General features: G+C 45.0%; 1 protein-coding gene across 11 annotated transcripts in view; it reads left to right on the top strand.

Moving 5' to 3' along the window:
- KIF16B (kinesin family member 16B) overlaps positions 1-21974 on the top strand; it is a 288977-nt gene that overhangs the window by 141944 nt on the left and 125059 nt on the right. For all 11 annotated transcript variants that reach the window (XM_055426370.2, XM_055426381.2, XM_055426289.2 and 8 more), the window contains 4 exons: positions 1955-2074; positions 3093-3144; positions 4670-4807; positions 21540-21622. In XM_055426370.2, the coding sequence (XP_055282345.2) occupies positions 1955-2074; positions 3093-3144; positions 4670-4807; positions 21540-21622 (393 nt within the window). The remainder of the gene's footprint in view (positions 1-1954; positions 2075-3092; positions 3145-4669; positions 4808-21539; positions 21623-21974) is intronic.

The following is a 21974-nucleotide window of genomic DNA, read 5'->3' as shown; positions in this document are numbered from 1 at the left end:
TTTAAGTATAGCAGTGTGTAGTGTATGTGTAGTGTTAGTTATCCCTAACTATCCCTCCTCCCTATCCCGCTCCCTGGCAACCATAAGCTTGTTCTCTAAGTCTGTGGATTTTTGTTTTATAAATAAGTTCATTTGTATCTTCTCTTTTTAGATTCTGCATATCAGGGATGTCGTATGATGTTCCTCCTTCTCTGTCTGGCTCACTTAATATTTTCTAGATCCATCCATGTTGCTGCAAATGGCATCATTCCATTCTTCGTAATGGCTGATTACTAGTCCACCGTGTACATGTATCACATCTCCATAATCCATTCCTCTGTCAATGGACATTCGGTTGCTTCCATGTCTTAGCTGCTGTAAACAGTAGGACAGCCTAGCTTTTGGTCCAAGCAACTGTAAGGAAGATTGGCATTTACTGAGGAGGGCTGGTGGGCAGGTATGGCAGGCAGTGGGAATCAAGGATTGATCTTTCGAGGTGTTAAGTTTGAGCTGCCTGCTTGGCGTTGCCACAGGTATATCGAGGCAGGGGCGTTTGTATATGAGGGTGGAATTTGAAGGGAGAGGTCTGCCTTCCCCTTAATTTGAGATTTGAGCGTCATTGGCATGCAGTTGAGCCCTCTGTGTCTGTAGGTTCTACATCCATGGATTCAACCCACCACTGATGGAAAATGTTTGGGGGAAAAAATTTCAGATAGTTCCCCAAGGTAAAACTTGAACTTGCCTTGCTCCAGCAAATATTTGCATAGCATTTTCACTATGTTTGCAGTGACTTGCATAGCATTTATATTGTATTAGGTATTATAAGTAATCTAAAGATGACTTAAAGTATAAAGGAGGATGTGTGTAGAATATATGCAAATCATGTGTTTTTATATAAGGGATATGAACATCCTTGGGTCTTGGTATCTGAGGAGGTCCTGGAACCAACCCCCTCTAGGATATACAGGGATGACTGTGTAGATTGCTAGTAAATTCAGGAGACTGTCGAGTCCCTGGGATCAAAGACTCCATGGAGCTGGAGAGTGCCAGAGGGAGGAAGTGGAGGACCACAAGTAGGGAAGTCTTCGGAGGTGGTCTCCTCTGAAGAGGCACGGAGAAGTTGCTGGTAGCTGGAGGGTGATGCTGGGCCAAGGGAGGTGGTGGCGGTGGTTGGTGGGAGCCCTGCAGGTGGGGATGGTCAGTGGGTAGAAGGTGGTGCAGGGCACCGAGGGTTAGCTACCTCTGGTCCATGGGAGATAATGCACAGGAAGGGGTTGCTTTCATAGACATGCAGAGTTTGACCCTAGTCGCTGGCAAGAAGAACCAACGAATCAGGAAACATCTAGGTAGTAAGTGAAATAAAGGTTCTGAAGAGGGGGAAAGATTACCTTGTAGTCGACTGGTCCGAGGCCCCTTCCCCAGGAAGGCAAGATTTGAGCTTAGCTTTGTGTGAGTGTGTGTATGTGCACTTATACATATGTATATGAATCTTTATTTGGCAATAAATGTAATTCATTTTATATTGAGCTTTTTATATGTTCCAAGCTAGCTTTGCCTACCATATGGCAGGATTTCAGCACGAAGTTTATGATCCTTTTTCCTTGCAGTTTTTTTCGTGAGCCATAAAAACATCGCTCGTTTTTAACACGTCCGTGCTCATGCTCGTGCTCAGTCAGTCTGACTTTTTGTGACCCTATGGACTGTAGCCTGCCAGGCTCCTCTGTCCGTGGCATTTCCCAGGCAAGAATCCTGGAGTGAAAAAAAGAAAAGAATACTGGAATGGGTTGCCGTCGCTTTCTCCAGGGGATCGTCCCCACCCAGGGATCAAACCCCTGTCTCCTTCGACTTTTATACTGCAGGTGGATTCTTTACCACTGACCCAGTGGAGAAACCCATGTTAAGTCTAACAGGCACCTAACAGGTAGTTCTCTTTTCCCAAAGTAACCTTTTCCTTTTCTTTCCCTCCTAATTCCAGGAACAGACTCTGGCCCTAAGGAAGGAAGGGATTGGGGTTGTTTTGGACTCTGAGCTGCCCCATTTGATCGGCATCTATGACGACCTTCTGAGCACTGGCATGATCCTGTATCACTTGAAGGTAGAAACTGCTTACCTGGAACCTTCTCAGCTTGGTTTCAGCTTTCCCTCAGACACTGGCAAGGTTTAGCGTAATGCTCTGTGTCCATGAGCACGCTGTGACGGTAAAGAGTGTCCAACAAACCCGCGAGCTCTTTGGGGATTTTCAGCTGTTCATCGGGATTCTCTGGTACTAGAAACTCCTGTTTTATGTCATCCTAAACCTGAATGAAGATCCATTCCCTTTGCCTTCTAATTTGTAGAACCAGTAAGAGGGAGGTAAGGAACAAAAGGACAGACTTAGGAAGAAAAGCTACCAGCACCTAAACTGCGGTCTCGCAGGTTGATTACGAAGTTGTGTCTGAAAGTCGCTCAGTCATGTCTGACTCCTTGCGACCCCTTGGACTGTAGCCCGCCAGGCTCCTCTGTCCATGGGATTTTTTCAGGCAAGGATACTGGAGTGGGTTGCCATTTCCTTCTCCAGTGGATCTTCCTGACCCTGGGGTCGAACTAGGGTCCCCTGTGTTGCAGGCAGATTCTTGAATCACCAGGTATCACCTACATAATTGGGCCTGCTCCCAAACAGAGTAGCCCTTTCATGAGATAAGAATTTCCTCATCCGCATCAGCACTGGGCTCTGTAACCTTGACTTCAGTATCTTTTCTCTGATCTATGACTTACAATGGGAAGAGTATCATACTGTGTTTTGTGGGCTCCCCTAAACTGGCCAGAAAACCCTGGCCACTGGAGGAGAGATTTGTTGGAAAGGACTGTTGGGACGTGTTGGGAACAGCCATGGGATTCAGTCACGGGCAGGTTACTGATGCCGAGACAGGAGGCCAGCCTTGCCGAGCCCTGAGCTTCAGGAGTCCCGTGTCCTTTTCCGGACACCATGCACTGTGGTTACAGAGCCTCAGGGGACTCTTCCTGGGCCAGAGCTCGCCCACCTGTCAGCAGGTTTCTGGGGCTTCCATGAAAGATGGAGAAGAGACCGTTCTTCATGTTCTTACTAATAAATTTTGCTTGGGTTTTCTCCCTAGGAAGGTCAGACATATGTCGGCAGAGAAGATGCTTCGACAGAACAAGATATTGGTGAGAATCTTTATCAGCTTCCTCTCCCCAGTGGTTTTTAAGAAATCATTTAATGAACTTGCTTTTGAATGACTGACTTTGAAGTAATTATAAAAGAAGAAGACATTTCAAATGCAGAATCGATCGGAATGTGTATTTCCATAATTTTGAACTCCGTTCAAGTGACCAACACCAAACGCTTAGTTCGTGAATAGAATGGTGCTGCAAATCCTCTCCCCCACCCCCCACGCCTTCTGTCCTCAGCCACGTCTTTCAAGTGGGCGGTTCTTTAAACCACTCGGCTCTTGTCACAGTGGAGATAGCCTAACAGGTACAGAAGATATAAGATCCTTTGACGGGAAATCCTTCGCACAGAGGTGAGGACAGAAAGTAGGATGCACATGTGCCCAGCATTCACACACACAGAGCAGCCCTTCCTGGCTGTTCCCACAGTCTCTGTGAGGTACCCAGCGAACCAGTGCTTTACCCCCGAGCCTGGTGAGGTCTTGCCAGGCTTTACAGAGTAAATTAGAGCCAGCCTGTGGTGATAGTGGAGTGTGTATCTGTGTGGTGGAGGGGGCAAGGTGGGGATTGGCAGGGGAAGAATGATATCTTTTCAGCTGGCTTTCAGAAAATGCTGGCAATGAACTTGTTTTCTTGCCCAGTGTAAGCTGTTAATCAAGTCTACGTGTATTTACTATTTATCGTGAACTTGGGAGAGCTGGAAGCCAATTCCTGGAAGTCTCTGAGTGAAAATAGGCATCAGGCCTCCTCTTCTCATCATCAAGTTATATGTTGGCCTTAGGGTTTGTTGTACGTGATGCTAAGTGCCCAGCACACGTGTTTTCTGTGAACAGAAAAGTTCTGTTCACAGTGCAGGTCTGGGGAGTATAGTGGAAGCTGTTTGTTTCGTGCTTCTGAGCAGCTGGCCAGGAACTGTACCTGAAATTGTGTAGGTTTGTGTGACCGGTATTCATGTCTCTACCTGGCCATGTGTCACACAGGAGGGTGGTTGGGTGGGAGTAGGTAGCCCTTGACAGCCACATGCTCTGAGAGGTCTGTGGCGGTCAAGTTCACCTCAGGACCTCTGGAGACTTCTTGGGCCTCCCAAGATCCATGCCCTCCCACGTTCATCTTTCACCTTTGGTCTGTGCTCCTGGAATGCAGTGTCAGTAAAAGTGGAGGTCACAGTAAGTCCTTGAACCATGGGGCCATCTGTCCCTTCCGTTTCACTGGGACCTTCGGGTAATTGGAGGAGGAATTTCATTCAGACTCAGGTAAAGTGTGTCAGGGGTAATCAGCTAAGTCACGTTACTCAGCTGTTTTTTTCCTGAAGATGAAATCCTTTGTTTCAGGTGATACCCAGACCCACTGAGTGACATGCAAGAGCTGGTTCTGTCAGTTGATGCTAAACTCCTGAAGTTCAGTTTTCTCACTTAAACATAAGTGTTCCCCTCATAGTTCAAACTGAGAAAATAAATGAAGGTTGGGAATCATTGCACCAGGAGCAAAGAACATATTTTCTTCCTTTGTTTTCCCATCTCAGTTCTTCATGGCCTCGACTTGGAGAGTGAGCACTGCATCTTTGAGAATGTTGGGGGGACGGTGACTCTGATCCCCCTGAGTGGGTCCCAGTGCTCTGTGAACGGCGTTCAGATCATGGAGGCCACACACCTCAATCAAGGTATTGGCTTTTGGTTCTCAGTTCTTTGTACATGTCTTTTCTTAAAAACAAGTTGGCTAGGTAATGGGCAACGTGTGCATCCTAGGACTAATTACTATTCAGGTATAAAAAGGATGAAGACTCTTGGCTTCATTAGGCTGTTTTCTGTTTTGCTGGAGTATTTATAAAATGCCCATCGTCTTGTTGAGTTAAACTTCTGTGTTGTGGCTTAAAAGTTACTGCTTCTATGGAACTATGACTTTAAAGGAATTTATTAAGTTAAAAAAGTGCCCTTCAGGTGCAAGTCCTTAACACAATGGCTTCTTTTAATAATTTTATTACCTTATTTATATTCTTTTTATGACCAATTATAACTATAACATACGGGATCGTGTATAAAATCTTTTTTTATTTTGAAGTAATTTCTGTATTACAGAAAGTTTGCAAGAGTTTTTTCAGGATGTTTGAGAGTTAATTGCTCGGGGTCCCTGAGTCCTTCAGTGTGTTTCCTTCAAGCAGTGGTGTTCTTGTACGTAATTACAGTGCAGCCATCCGAACTGAGGAAGGAGCAGGTGCGTTCCTGCCACCTGATTTCAGACGCCTTTTGAGCCTGGCTTGTTGTCACAACAGCGTCTGTTACTCCGTTGCCACGTCTCTCGAGTCTCCTTCAGCCTGGACGTGTTCCTTGGTCTTTCCTTGACTTTTATGACTACTGCAGTTTTGAAAGCCGCAGGTCAGATACGCTGTGGACTGTCGTGCATAAATGTAGAATTTATCTGACGGTTCCTTGTGATTTGACGACTGTCAGTTTTTGACAGGAATGTCAGATAAATGATGCTGCGCTTTCCCCACGTCTTGTTCCCTGATTTCTATTTGATGCATCACTGAGGGTATTCATGTTGATCATTAATTAAGGAGCAGGATGCTAGGCATCTTCACTGTGAAGTTAATCTTTCCCCCTTTCTAGTTAATAAGGATATCAGGAAGGTACTTCAGAATCATAAATATTCTGTTCTTTATCCTACTTTCACCCTCTGGTTTTGAAATCAATTGGGTTTTTTTGAGGAGGGGAGGTGGTCTGATGTAATTGTTATTCTGATGGCTGCCATGTGGTGATTTTCTTCTTTCTACACTTATCAGTTGGCTTTTTACTGTAAGAAAGAGCTTTCTTTTAATGCTATTTATTTGTTCATTTATTTAAATCAGCAAGGTTACATGTGTTGTTATTTTATTGGTAGGTTTCGTCATTTTCTATTATTGCTTATTTTGACGCCCAAATTGTCCTGGATTTGGCCAGTGGGAATTCTTTCAAGTTGTTTCTGTGTTCTTTTGGTTTGTCCCTATTGTCTGTGATTACTTCCTTACTTTCTGACAAATGAGGTATTCCAGGCTCATCCTTTACTTTTCTGGAATCAGCCAGTTCTGCTTCCTTTTAGTGGAGACTGGGATTTAGAAACCAAGATCTGCGCACTAGATGTGCTCCTTGCTCACTGAAGTGCTGCTGCTCACATCGGAGTTAGGAAAAATGTCTGTGTGTGTGTGTAACATATGCAGCTGTACTTCTTCATCTGTTTATATTGATACATTGAAATACCTGTATTTCTAACCAGGAGTTCGTACCAATACCTCTAATTCCAGCCCAGTACCGTAGAGTCTTCTCCTTTTCTTATTTGTAGCCCCTTTTCTGACAGTGATGAGCTGGACTCCGTTGTTTATCACTTCTGCCCTCTCCTCATTCTAGGACCCTCCTGTTCTTGCTCAGGCTGTGACGCCCCACGCTGGGCCTCCAGTGCCCTCACCCTTCTCACCTCACGCCGAAACTGCCTTCCTTTCCCAGTCTGATGCTTGCTTTGTCCAGCCCTGTCTAATGGCTTTCGTACTGAACTTTGCAAAAAGGAAAGGAAGAAAGATGTCGACTTTATATCTTAAGCTCTTTTTGGTATATTCAGTTCAGTTCAGTCGCTCAGTCGTGTCCAACTCTCTGCGACCCCATGAATCGCAGCACGCCAGGCCTCCCTGTCCATCACCAACTCCCGGAGTTCACTCAAACTCATGTCCACAGAGTCGGTGATGCCATCCAGCCATCTCATTCTCGGTCGTCCCCTTCTCCTCCCGCCCCCAACCTTTCCCAGCATCAGAGTCTTTTCTAGTGAGTCAACTCGTCGCATGAGGTGGCCAAAGTATTGCAGTTTCAGCTTTAGCATCAGTCCTTCCAGTGAATACCCAGGATTGATCTCCTAGAATGGACTGGTTGGATCTCCTTGCAGTCCAAAGGACTCTCAAGAGTCTTCTCCAACACCACAGTTCAAAAGCATCAATTCTTCGGCGATCAGCTTTCTTCACAGTCCAACTCTCACATCCATACATGACCACGGGAAAAACCATTTGGTATATTATATATAGTTTTTATAGTTATAGATTTTCATGCTTACATTCTGTAATGTATCTGTGATATAGGAATTGTACAGATGGGGTCTGGAAAGCATGTAGTTTATTGGTGTTAGTGAAGTTATACAAGAAATCAGTTGCAAGGAGTTATGTTAGAAACAAAGTACATGGAGCATGGACAGAGGTGATCCTGCTTTCTTAGGAAGTACATAGAGTCCGTCGGAGACATTCTAAAACCAGCTGTTGGAGCACCCGCCCATGGACCATCTCCAAATCATCCACCCATTCACCTGGCCACTGATGTCTCCATCACTGTTCACTCTCAGGATTTTTCAGTTGCAAGGTTAATTGAGCTTGGGAGATAGCTGGTGCCCTGGAACTGGCCAGGAAGGCCCAAGATCAGCAGGAGTAGGTGACCAGCCCAAACAGAGGACGCAGTGAGAGCCTGGTGATCATCACCAAAGCAGCATTCCCTGCTTTTTTGCAGCCAGGGCAACGGCCCTGGCAATAAGGGCAGTAGTGCTTGCCAGGCATCACTGTTAATCATGGTGAGAAGCTGTCTCTGCCCTGGGCCCAGAAAGCCACCATAATTGGCTGGCAGACAAGACATCACTATGTAAGGCTCTTCAGGTGGCAGTCCCTACCTGGGAACACACAGGCCCTGTGTAACTAGAGGGCACACAGTTGACAGATGACCCCGCAAATGAATTCTGTGACTGGATCTGGACCACAGCCAGACCACCTGGCTGTCCTCTCTCAGGGCCTCAGGTGAGGCTCCTGCTGCTGTTGCTTCCGGCAGCGGGGGTGGTGCAGGGGTCATGATGAGAGGCAGGGGATGTGGCTCCGTGTCCAGCGGAGACCTCTGTGCTGGCTGCGTCTCCCTCAGTTAGGTCAGAGGGAGGTGCCCTTGTGATGACGGCCGTGTTTACTGGTACAGAATTTTATAAGCAGCTTGTCCTGGTTTTCAGTGTCATTGTTAATGCATGAGTACACCTCTGGAATCGTTTTGAACTATCTCATGCTTCTGAGGTTCGCTGGTGTATAAGGTGTAGATCTGATTTAATTTTTCCACACTTTGGCATCCCATTAGCATAAACCTTCCCACCGCCTCCCTTTTGAAGAAACTGAATTTACGAAAAAAAAGCCACGTCTGTTTCCCGGCTCTCCGCTTTGGGCCTGTGCCACTCCGTTTTCGTGCTTGTTGTGCTGTGCTGCTGTTGTTACCCAGTTGCTCAGTCGTGTCCAGCTCTTTGTGGCGCCATGCACTGCAGCACGCCAGGCTTCCCTGTCTTCCACTGTCTCTCAGAGTTTGCCCAGATGCATGTTCATTGAGTGGGGGGTGCTATCTAACCATCTCATCCTCTGCCGCCCTGTCTCCTCCTGCCCTCAGTCTTTCCCAGCATCAGGGTCTTTTTCAAATGAGTCAGCTCTTCGCATCAGGTGGCCAAAGTATTGGAGTTTCAGCTTCATCATCACTCCTAGAATATTTATATGTTATAATATGCTATAATTTCTGCTTTTATCTCGGTAGTTTTTCTGCTATTCATGCCTCTTAATTTTTTCAAAGACATTTTAGAATTGCTTTGTTGCACTAAAATGTCTTTTGAGAAGTTAAGATTCTCATTTCATTCAGTTTGCTCACATTTAAAAAAAATGTGTTTCCATCTTGACACTTGGGTTTATTCACTATGCCTCTTCTCATACTTGAATTTTCATCTGTTTTCTCCAATAAAACTTGGAAGATTTTTTATTTATGTGCTTATTGAACTGTGTTTATTCGTGTATACCAAGTTCTGAACAAAGCTGTATGCATTAACTGCTCAAAAACAGAACGGAAAAAACCCTTTCTTGTATTTATTCTACGATCATCTATTTTGAGCATTTTGGGCACAAAGGGCCTTTGAAGATGTTGATTTAAAACCAGGTGGAAAAGAGGCCAACAGAATTCTGTGTCTGGCTCCAGGACTTCTGAGTGCATTGTTCTTCCAGATACCTGGTGTGTCTGTGAAGTCACTCACAGGGAGTTAGAGAAGGAGTTGTAATTGAGGTGGGTTTGGGGACATTCTTTAGCATGAGCAGTGCTTGAATACAAATAGCCCACAGATATCAGTGTCAACTGCTGGATCTGCCTGGCTGTGTTGTCCGGCCATCAGGCAGTCTCCTCCTGTGCATTCCCTGCTCCAGCCGTGTTTCTCTGAAGCTTCTAGAACTTACAGCACCCACAGTCCTGGCCACTGGATGCTGAGAAGGCTGCTGAGTGGATTCCAGTGACCACCTGCCATGTTATGGGTTAGTCTCTTGTGGATTTTCTTGGAAGCTGACTGTTATGTGTCATGATGTTTTTGTGAGAAAATAATTCCAGAGTTCAAACTACGTACTGAAAAAGGGACTTTTAGAGCATATGTTGTTTCATATGTGAATAGCCTAAAATTTAGTATTTAGTGTTGGAGCTATCTTCTCATCATCCCGTAAAAATAAAGTAGCCTATTCATTTAGCTCATGGAAATGGCTTATAATCCCATTGCTGTTGTTCAGTCATTAAGTCACGTCCAGCTCTTTGTGACCCCGTGGACCAGAGTGCACCAAGCTTCCGAATGTGCTCACATGCTCGTCCATTGAGTCCGGGATGCTATCTAATAGCGTTATTCCTTCATCATTCCACTGCTGTCTGTTTATGGAGTGATGATTATGTCTCTGGTTCTCTTGTGGAATGGAGCATGGAAGGCAAATATTAAATGCATCTCCTGTACAGTGTTTTAATTAAGTGGTTTTTAAATCTTAAAACTTATAAAGTCCATCTGAAAAATATGCCTATTTGAGTTAGGAATGGCTGGAACTAAATTTTTGAACTTCATATTGAAGTTATGACTTGTCCTAGGAAAGTAGGAGTCCTAATTGGCATTCAAGGTTAACTTGAATTGTCAGGATTATCTTCCCCTTCAGGGCACTCTTAATTGTTTTATTACCCTGGTGGCATGGTTTTCAGACCTGATGGGCTGAGTTCCTCTGGTATTGTACTCTGTTGCTCAGCAGTTTGCTCAGTGTGGATGTCAATGAAATTGACAGAAAAATGCTAAAGCATTAAAACACAGTGCATTAAATATAAATGCCATAGTAGGTCTTAGGGCAGAGAAATGTAAGCCAACTTTATGTTTCAGGGCATCACAGAAGAGAGGTAAAATGGTAACTTAAAAAAAAACCCTGCACACTTTAAGACTGTAAGATCCCTTCAAGGGAAAAACGTGTACTTTTCTTCGGAAAATTAAGGGTTAGAATTCTCCATTTAAATTTTCTTGAATTTTTTTTTTTTTGAAGTTTACTAAAGTAAGAACTGGAACATGTGTTGTAAACAGAGAAAATATGATATATTGTTTGTGGTTACAAAACATGTAGCAAAAATAAAAAGATATGAATGAGACACATGCCTACTTCTTCAAAAATTTTGTTGAAGTATAGTTGACTTACACTATTGTGTTTAATTTCTGCTATACAGCAAAGTGACTCAGTTATACATATGTATTCTTTTACATATTCTTATGGTTTGTCACAGGATATTGAGTACAGTTCTCTGTGCTATACAGTTGGGCCTTGTTATTTATCCATTCAGTAATCCCCAACTCCCACGCCATCCCTTCTTTACTCCCCTCTCCCTTGGCGACCACAAGTCTGTTCTTTATGCCGTGAGTCTGTTTCCATTTCATACATATGTTCATTTCTATAGTGTTTTAGATTCTGTATCTAAGTCATGTCATATGGTATTTGTTTTTCTCTGGGTCCATCCATGTTGCTGCAAATAGCATTATTTCATTCTTTTTAATGGCTGAGTAATATTCCACTTTATGTGTGTGCCACATCTCCTATTTATCTGTTTACCTGTGGATGGGTATTTAGATTGCTACCACGTCCTGGTTATTGTAACTGGTGCTGCTATGAACATTGGGTGCGTGTACCTTTTAGAGTTGTGGTTTTGTCTGGGTATCTCCCCAGGAGTGGGATTGCTGGATCTTATGGACACGTGCCTATTTTAGAATAGTGGTAACCTTTGGAGAGAAGTGGGGAGCGTTTCATCAGGCAGGAATGCAGGAGGATGTTCAGCTATAAGAGTTTATTTTTAAAGAAAAGACCAAACTCCCCAAAAGGTGTATGATTAAAACCTAATAATAACAGGGACACAGATTAAAAACAGCAGTGTGTTCATACTACAAAGACTACCTTGGCATTTACTCATGAAGCCATTTTTTAAAAAATTTAAAAAAATTTTTTTTCATGAAACTGTTTTTAAGTAAAGATGTCAAGAACAGAGACTGCAGATATTAAAATATAACATGATTTAACTGTATTAACTCTGCATTTGACTGGATGTCTGGTTCACTAGCAGCTTCCTATCTTTTTACCAGTCTCTAGTGTATTGTTGTGGAGAAGGAAATGGCAGCCCACTCCAGTGTTCTTGCCTGGAGAATCCCAGGGACAGGGGAGCCTGGTGGGCTGCCGTCTATGGGGTCGCACAGAGTCGGACACGACTGAAGTGACTTGGCAGCAGCAGCAGTATATTGTTGGGCTTCCTGTGTAAGTCAGTTGGTGAAGAATCCTCCTACAATGCAGGAGACCTGGGTTCGATTCCTGGGTTGGGAAGATCCCCTGGAGAAGGAAATGGCAACCCACTCCAGTGTTCTTGCCTGGAGAATCCCATGGGCTGTAGCCTGCCAGGCTCTTCTGTCCATGGGGTCGCAAGAGTTGGACACGACTTAGTGTCTAAACCACCACCACCAGTATAGTGCTGCTGCTTGCGTGCTCAGTCACTCAATTGTGTGCAACTCTCTGTGACTCTGTGGACTGTAGCCTGCCAGGCTCCTCTGTCCATGAGATTTCCCAGGCAAGAATACTGTAGTAGGTTGCCATTTTCTTCTCCAGGGAATCTTCTCAACTTAGGGATTGAACACACGTCTCCTACATTGCGGGCAGATTCTGTATTACTGAGCCATGTGGGAAGCCCCAGTATATTGCTGATAATAAATGTCTCTTTCATTAGTATATTCGTATTCATTTGGAAATGTGCAGGTTAGGCTGTGCCATTAAAAAGCACATCATGTAGTAATTCCCATTTCCTTATAAAAATCACTTAAGACATTTGTGAATGTCAACTAGTAGGAGATTTATCTGTGTTTAGCAGATTGTTACCATGGCAGGGGAAATTTTTTTACCTGTGTTGGTCAACTGCCCTAACTTCATTCAGATTGCATAAATAGTAGTTCCTCTGCCTTAATTATAGGAATGTTTTAATCTGGTAAAGTCATTAGAAAGAAAAGTATTTACTAATACTCTGCAAAATAACTGTGATGACATCTTTATTGTATATGTCTGGAATTCTGCACCTGAAGCTTTTCTGCTCTTTCTTGGGTCCTTCTAGGGACAGTGGTAGGATTTTCAGTGTCACATCTAACCTTGCTCTTCAATGGATGTGTTCTGTGAAGTGTGGTTTCCCTCCCTCGTATGATTCCATAGAAAGAGGAGGCCTTTGCCGGAGAATAAAGGATGCTTTGACTCAGGTGTCTAATCCCTGGGCCTTGAGTTGTTTTTGATAGTTTCAGACCTTAGTTGTTTTTTTTTTTCATTTTTTCATATGTTTAATATGAAATATACAAAAACCAAATGCTGCTGCTGCTGCTGCTAAGTCACTTCAGTCGTGTCCGACTCTGTGTGACCCCATAGACGGAAGCCCACCAGGCTCCCCCTTCCCTGGGATTCTCCAGGCAAGAACACTGGAGTGGGTTGCCATTTCCTTCTCCAATGTGTGAAAGTGAAAAGTGAAAGTAAAGTCGCTCAGTCGTGTCTGATCCTTAGCGACCCCACGGACTGCAGTCTACCAGGCTCCTCCATCCATGGGATTTTCCAAATGAGGTATCATTAAAAATGTATTTCAACCTTTGTCCTATAATTGCTAGGAACTATTCTCTCTTATTTTAATTATTTTGTTTCTTTTGACTCCAGTATGTGTATATTAAAGGTGACAGTCGCTAAACATGATGAATTTTCCATTCAAAATCAGTGGGCTCCGCTGGTCTTGCTGGTTTGTCAGAGCCATTGCACGCTCACCTCTCCTGTGAGCAGTGCTGCAGCAAGTCCATCTGGGGACTTCACCCTTCGGTGCGTTTGAATGTGTCATGCTTCAGCTCCAGAATGTACTTGCGTGTATTCCAGCTTTTGGAGGGAGCAGGTGGAGTGGAGCTCAGGACGCTTGATAGCATTCTCATCTGCTGAAGGGTTGCTGTGAGTTGTTCAGTGGCAAATTACGAAAGAATTTTAGTGCAACTAGAAAGGGAGATGAATTTTCGAGCAGTTTAGCCAAGCTGTCTGGAGAACAGAAGAGACCTTCCACACTTCACAAAAAGCCAGCAGATCACACTTCTCATCGCCCCTTCAACTCCCTTGCACTTGCCCTTAAGCTGTCATTAGACGTCTTCCTCCAATTGGAGATCCGCGAAGCTGACACCTGTCACTTGCACATGTATGATTCCATCAGTAGAGACTGTTGGGTGTCAGAGACCTAACTATTCTTAAAGACTGTACCCAAAGCCAGCGGTTCTTAGTGTGTCTCCAGATCAGCATGGTCAGCATCACCTGGGAGCCTTTCAAAATGCAGTTTCCTAGGCCCCATCCCTGGCCCGCCCAATCAGAACATCTGGGGATGGGCCCAGCAATCTAGATTCTTTTGACCCCACAAGTCCTACAGGTGACTGATGCATACTCTAGCATGAAGACCAAGGGTAAACACATTCTTGCCCGAGGCTTTGGCCCAGGAGACAACTGTTTGTCAGTTTCTTTAAATCCTTCTCTTCTCTTGTCTGGATCATTACATTTATTATTTGTGATCTCTCACAACTGTGAGGCAGAGGGTGTTGCTCCACGTTGGACAGAACCAAAACTTGTCCTCTAGAGCAGCTTCAGACTGATGAGAAAGGAGAGATTTACCCAAAGCTGAGTTCCGAAATGAATGAATTTGTCATAATGGTCCTTGGTGAAAAGTGACTTAGATATACTTGGACCAAAGTGTCTAGTGAAGAATTATCTAAAGGCTGGAAAGTGGGTGAAGTGGGGAGCAGAGTAGGGGGAGACCAAATAGCCTTGGCGGCTGAGTCTTGGCAGGTTTGTAGCACTCGCAGATCCCAGGCTGGTGGTGTATTTTCTGCAGAAGGTGCTCGCCAGCCAGGGGAACAAGAATGTATTCATGGAGGTGAAGGACAGCCCAGTTTTTATGTAGTCCAGAGGAGGCTTGAGGATGAGCCATAAAGAAAAGGAGTTGATGCAGTTAGGAGACTGTCCGTGTTTAGGGAGAGGGGAGAAGGGGGCGTTTTGGAAGGAAGGCTAGAATGTGGACAGCTTGGTGGGTGTTGGAAGCAAGAGCTGAATAGCTGAGATTGTTACTGACAGAGTAAGCTGTATTGCTGGTAACAGTATGAGGGAAGAAGATGACAGTCAGCCTCTCTCTGTGGCTTTGCATCCCAGTGAGTCCAACCAACAACTGCAGATTAAAACTATTCAGGGAAAAAGTGAAACTTGAAATTTTCCATGCTCTGGCAGTTATTTACATATCATTTACATGGTATTTACAACTACTTACATAGCATTTACATTCTGTTAGGTACTCTAAGTAAGCTGGGGTAATTTAAAGTGTATAGGAGGCTGTGTAGGTATGTGCAGATACTCGGCCCTTCTACATAAGGGACTTGAGCGTCCTGGACACTGGTCTCCCTGTGGGGGTGGGGGTGGTGATCTGGACTCAAACCCCCGTGAATACTGAAGGGCCACTGTGCTGAGAGTTTGACCATTTGGTGTACTATCTTCCATTCATTGCTGCAGAATCTAATATTTTATTGTCTACTGTATCTCCCCTGAGGCTTTAAGAGGAAAAGATTAATCTCCCACTCACCCCACACCCACGCACATGCAACTAAAAATTGCTTTGGTGGGGATGGGACTGGAGCATCTTGAAATTTTATAAAGCTGCACACTGAACCTGTGTACGCAGTTGGAGCAAATGATCCTTGTCGATTATTTGGCTAGAAATCTCAATAATGAAGACCGAAAATCAGTTTTCTTTATTCTCCAGAGTCCCAGAATTTCATTTGCAATTTTCACTTCACCAAAAGTGAACAAGGGTCTTCCCTGATAGCTCAATTGGTAAAGAATCTGCCTACAATGCAGGAGACCCTGGTTCGATTCCTGGGTCAGGAAGATCTCTTGGAGAAGGGATAGGCCACCCCCTCTAGTATTCTTGGGCTTTCCTTGTGGCTCAGCTGGTAAAGAATCTACCTGCAATGTGGGAGACCTGGGTTGGGAAGATCCTCTGGAGAAGGGAAAGGCTACCCACTCCAGTATTCTGGCGTGGAGAATTCCATGGACAGTCCATGAGGTCGCGAAGAGTCCAACACGACTGAGCCACGAAGTGAAAAAAAATAAAGTAAAAAAGTGGTTTATCTAAAGCAGGAAGTTGCAAATCCACATTTGAATATAAACATTGAAAAGGAGAGTACACGGCCTGGGTGTCTTTTTGGTAAGGTGTCACCTGCATTTACATCCTTCATGAATGCTAATGGGCCATCTGACGACAGGCTTTATACCTGCTGTGCTTGATGCCCAGCGTGTGTCACTCACCGGAGCTAGCTGTCAGCCCCAAGCCACGTGACCTGTAAGACTGTGATAGTGCTCATGTAAAAATTTCATACCTCACCACCACCATGACAAGTCTTCCCTGTCTTGCTGCCCAAAACCTTTTTTGAGATAGAGGGAAATTGCTGTACTTCAGGTGCCTTAAAAGCCAGTGTCACAAGAGTCCAAGACCTGAGACATATTATGTCAAATGTTCTTAAGTATTGGCACATGTTAGTGGAAGTTAGACTCTGTCAGGTGCCCCAATTGGTGCTGTCATTTTAACTTATTTTAGTGTTAAGTATTTTAAAGATCTTTTATGAGTTAAAATTGTCATACACAAGGAAAGTTTCTTTTAACTTGAACAAGGAAATAAGAGCTTCACCTGTTCTACCTCACTCAACTTTTCATGTGATACCATTCCAGAAAAATTTTCCAGACAAGAGCTTTTCTTTTCTTTTTTTTATCTTTAAACTTTTTTAAAATTTATTTTTAACTGAAGGGTAATTTGCAGCTGAACTAAACTGAATTACTTTACCATATTGTGTTGGTTTCTGCTGTACAACACTGTGAGTCAGCTGTGAGCATACATATATCCCGTACCCCTTGAGACTCCCTCCCACCCCCTCATCACACCCTGCTTTTCTGACTGTTGCATCGAAAGTGAAAACCTGTGCTTCACTGAGCGTGGTTGAGCAAGGCGTTACATTGTGTGTGTATATTGGGGAGGAAGTTGCAGAGGAGGGGCTTTCAGAACTAGGATTAAGTGCAGAATTTGGAGCCCTGAAGCAGAGTTTGAAATGGTCCCCCTGGTTTTTGGCCGGGAAGCTCATATTACATTTGACCATGCCTTTTGGGAATACAGTTGTTTATGTGTTTTTATTAATGGTAACTCAGAATGAAATAATTCAAACACCATCGCCTCAGAAATATTTATTTGACACCATTTGATTTCAAACAATTGATTTATTTGGGCTGTAGGAGAATTAGAAAAATCTCACATGAAATTTGAGGACTGTAATTAATAGTAATATTAATGATTATTATCACGACACTCCTTAGAAATGACTGGAAATGTTTACATGATTAATTTTTTCCAGCGTGCCTGAACTATTAAGATAATGTCCTATGAAGCCTTGCTCAGTGGTTTCATTCACAAGATACGTCAGTAAAGCTGTTTTTGGTGTTAACAAGTGTCTTTGCCTTTTATAATGTTGTTTCTGCTCCACCCCCTTTTAAGACTACCTGGGGTTTGTCTGTCCTCAAGTATTTAACAGGATCTCAAGGGATGTCAAAGCTGCCGTCATATATTTCAAGGAGGTCTAGCTACACTCTGAGCATGCAAATTAAGTGCGTCACAGAAAGTCCGTCTGCTGTGATTAAGTGCGTTAACCTCAGACGGAGGAGTCAATCATAGTTAGAAAATGTGAGATCTAGAAGGAAGTGTTGCGGACTTGGTGAGGGCGCTGAGCCCTCGAGGGTTACTGCCGGTGGGACACAGGCGCTGGGCCTCTTAGGAAGGCCTTGCACAGCCAGTCACTCTGATCCATTCCTTCGTTGCCTCTTTCCCTTCAGCTTTTTGCTTTTTAAATATATTCACCAGTCTCCTTTAAGCAAAAATATCCCATGGGATCTGTCATCTCCACAGACAGCTTCTTTTTCTGTTTTGTTTTACTGAAATGTAGTTGATTCGTGTGTCAAGTATACAGAAGAATACACAGACTTCTTGAGTGAGTTGTGCACTCAGGAGGCCTCGACCGTGACTCCCTGGCGTCTGAGGTTTTCCTTGTCCCCTGTGATGGCCCTTCTCTGTTTACCGTGGGGTTCATCCTCTTCTACGCAGCCACTGAAAGCTGAGTTCCCGCCTTTCTGTCCTCCCCTCCGGTGACCTTCCCACAGCTGTGCTGCCTTTATTAGAGATGACTCAAACGTATAGAAAGAGATGAGGCACACTCACACACACACACACGTGTGCACATATCTACCCAGTATCTGTACAGATGCGTGTGTTTATGTCTACATGTGTGGATGCCCAGATCTTAGACGGAGATATACATCTGTATGTGTGTATATCCATCTGTCTATGTATTTTGAGGTCTGTATCTCATCTGTAAATTTTTTTGGTTATTGTTAGGATTAAAAAGCAATTCTTAATCCTCCAACTTTCTAAATTTCTTAATTTCCATCATTAAACAGAATGTACTTGACAAAAACCAGGGGTTCTTTCAAAAGTGTCCTTGCCAACGTCAGGAAAATAGCTTGAAACATTCTATATTTCAGCACAGAGCAGCGGATTATCAAAAACACGCATGTGTGTGTGTGTGTGAGTAAGTAGGTGTGAAGGTGCGTGGGTTGGTAGACGGACAGACTGAGAGCGCCCAGCCTTTCTTCTGGCGCTTCACGCCCTTCTGCCTGTGAAAGGCATCTCAAAGTCATTGTGTCTAAAACCACATTCGGTGCTTCTGCCCCAGCCCGAGTTTGATCCTTCTCAGTGTTCTCGTTCAGTGTGAGCAGCTCCCCAGCAAGAGCCGTCTTCCTCACGCCCTGGTCCCTGCCTCGTGCCCAGCGTGAGTCCTGGCCATGTTATCTCCAGGGGTCTAGCAGTCTTCATTTCCCTCCCACCCAGCGCTGAGCCGCCCGCACCTTGGACCCAGACAGCTGCAGCAGTCGCCTGCCTTGTTTGTCTGCGTCTCCTCCTGCTCTCTGGTTCGTTTTTCAAACACTGGAAGGAGTTGGACCTGAAGCTCAGTCCAGTTGCGTCCGCTGCTGCACGAAGGCCTTCAGGGCCTGCCTGTAGGCTGGACGTGACATCCGCGGCGCCTCGCGGTGTGCTGAGTGGCCCGCGTGCCCTGGCCCTCCCTGCCCTCGACGCTCACCGTGGGCGGTGCCCTGCTTGGTCTCTGCCTCTGTGTCCCCCATCGTCATCGTCTGCGCCTGTCTCTGTTGCTTGCGTTTGCTCTCCGGCCGCCCCGGGGGCTTGTCTGAGGCTCCGCCTCCCGCAGGGCGCCCCTCCCTAACCTCTCCCTGCGCCCGGCTCCCTGCTCAGGCGCCCCATGAGCCGGAGGCGCCTCTCGCCTTCCATTGCAGCTCTGCGAAGTTGCTTGCTACGCGGCCGCTCTCTCCTTGTTTAGAAGCTCCCTAAGGACAAGGTGTGTGTCTCACTCGTTCATCTTTGCGTCCTCACCCCTAGTGCTTATCACGGTGACGAGCACAGGACGTGCGCACTCAGTATTTGCTGAGTGAATGGATGCACAGCCGGTAGGCTTGTTCAGGAAAGGAATACAGTGGAGGAAAGAGAAGGGACCAGCCTTAACGGAGCCCTTTATGTGCCAAGCAGTGTTTACACTTTATTTGGATGGAAGCGAGGCATAGTCACCGGTGGCTTTGTTTTCTTTTATGTGTATTTCATGCACATACATGGGTGGCAAGATGGTTTTCATTCATTTAATACAATATAAAATATGTCTCTGAAATACTATCCTATTTTTCTATTAACATATTTTAGCAATTTTCAACTTGCATGGCTGGACATTTGATTAACAGGAAAAAAAAAATTCAGAGGTAATTAACACCTCAAATGAGATTGCCTTATTAATTTCTAATCTCACTTTAAGAGCATTAAATACACATATATCCTGGGCACGGCTCTTTGATTTTTGACTTTCTGTGTGGCACACAGTTTTGAGTCCCTGTCATAAAAGGCACGGGAAACACCTCTCTTCATTATGGTCACTGTGCCCTTCCATAATTGGGAAATACATGCATGCAGTTTTATGTGAGGAGGATAAGCAGATTGTTCGGTGGAGAATCACTGCTGCCCTTCCGAGTCTCCCCAGACTGTGTCCTTCTCCTCTTGGCTCCATTTCTGCTAAATAACCCCAGTCACCAGAATCAGTGCTTCGGTTACTCCCTTGGTTATGATCCAAACCCATTAGGTTTTAACTGTATTGAATTTGAAGCTCCTTTGAGATTCTGAGACAGTATGTGAAGTAGGCATATGGATATGCTGGTCTGAAGCTCCAGAGTGGCCATGTGGGATATTGATGCTACCTTCAGGGTCCAGGGGGAGCTGGTACCCAATAGAAACTGATGGCTGTGGCCAACCAGAAGTCATGTGCCCAGTGACAGCCCTGACCTCCTGACACCAACTATCCTCATTTTTGAAAGGAAGCCAGAAACTCAGACTTTTATGTGGGAACCATGGTGTTTTCACTGTTGATTTTTTTTGCTTGTTTGTTTTAAATTTGCATGGGACACACAAAACACATCCAGGACCTGAATTTTTTTCTCTGACCTTTGTGTTGCAAATTCTTTATCCTGGCTGCTAGTTCTCTGCGGTCTCTTTTTACCTCATCTGTCCAATATGGGTTCTTGCTGCTATTTCAGATGCCCTGTGTTTTGGCTGGACTTGACGCTCCTTCCTAGCCCCTCTCCCTGGTCACCCTCACATGGGGCACCTCTCTTTTCCTCTGCCTGTCCTGTGAGACCCAGCTGAGGCCCTCGATGCCAGAGTCTTGTCTCCCCATCCTGCACCCTGAACTCATCACTTTGATCCTTCATGGTTGAAGACTCCTCATAAAAATGTCTTACCTTTACACATACGTTGCCTTCATTTTCAGGGCAAAGATTGAACATGGTGTCTGTTCTGAAGGCTTGATAGACTCTCCGGTGTGATACGTACTTGCGTGCTAAGTTGCTTCAGTCATGTCCAACTCTGGGCAACCTACGGACTGTAGCCCACCAGGCTACTCTGTCCATGGGATTCTCCAGGCGAGAATCCTGGAGTGGGTTGCCACGCCCTGCTTCAGGGGATCTTCCCAACCCAGCGATCGAACCTGCGTCTCTTATGCCTCCTGCATTGATTAGCAGGCGGTTCTTTACCACTAGCGTCACCTGGCAAGTGGGACTAACTCAGATAGTGCATCTTTTAAGTGCTTCCAGGGACGGGAAGTTCACTGCTTCCTGTGACATCTGTGCAGGCTTTGGACAGCTCCAACCTTAGAAAGTGCCTTTTTGCTTATTGGCTCAGTCAGGCTGCACTTTGCCTCCCCGCCTAATGATTTTGTTACACTTGCACATTTATTTACATTTCTTTTGCCCCTTGTACAGTTTGGACCCTTGTCAGTCAGAAGGAGCCCTTCTTGTGTGTCTAATGTAGCCATTTCCATTTTAACAGGGTTTTCACAAGAAGCAGTGTCTTTACAGGAGATATATACTCCGTGTGCACGTTACCTTTCCTGTCAAATTCTGAGGGAGATTTTAGTAACAGTGACCTGTGCTCTGGCAGTTTCACTGTGTTTTTTCTTTGGAAAGCACCCTCTTTTGAGGTTTTTGCTTTCATTGGCATTAATAAACCTTTCCTAACTTGGTGACCTTGTGCTTTGTTTGCTTTTCCAACATCTATTTGGTGAACTGCTTTCTGTTTTTCTTCTCAACAGTCAAAAGTCTAATTATTTGTATATTCAGTTTTAGATCTTGTATGATTTTGTAGTACTTAAACCCCTCACTTCTGCCCTGGGTGACATAAATATTGTACGACTTGGCTGTAAAAAATAAAAGCATTTGAAGGTTTAGAATTGGCTTGTGTAAGCAGACTTTTGGGATGAAAGCTCCTCTCATTCCTGGGAATCATGTCTCAGCTGCCGATTTCCATGTTAGAGTGTCCTCTGCTGACTAGGCTGCTCACTGTAAACTCATTGCTGTTTCTGTGTATTCTTAGGTGCCATGATCCTCTTGGGAAGAACCAACATGTTTCGTTTTAACCACCCAAAGGAGGCCGCCAAGCTCAGGGAGAAGAGGAAGGTGAGCAACGTGGACTCTCCGGGAGCCAAGTCCACTCTGGGGGGCCTGGGGGTGGGGGAAGAGGGGTCTCCACTCTGGAGCAGGAACCAGCCCACAGCCTGGGTTGACTCCAGGGAGTTTGTTTCCCTGCGGACGGTTGGCGGGTGTAGCGAGGTCCCCGCGGGAGGAGACACGCGGCTCTTCCAGCCTCCTCTTCAGCCCTGCGTCCCCATCCCCCAAAAGGGGCTGGACACCCTTTCACATTAAGTAGGGGGTGCCCTCCGCTCGGGAGCATCTGTTTTAACAGTTACTTCCACATCAGAATCACTTTCATCCAAAACTTTGCTCACTTCTTATTTTCATTCCTGGTAAG

The sequence above is a fragment of the Moschus berezovskii genome, chromosome 15 (genome assembly GCF_049115385.1).
Source record: "Moschus berezovskii isolate FMDL1 chromosome 15, NW_MosBer_1.0, whole genome shotgun sequence".
In the NCBI taxonomy this organism is placed as follows: Eukaryota; Metazoa; Chordata; class Mammalia; order Artiodactyla; family Moschidae; genus Moschus; species Moschus berezovskii.
The sequence above is the reverse complement of the archived record's forward strand: the minus strand, read 5'-3'. Positions and strand labels throughout refer to the sequence as shown.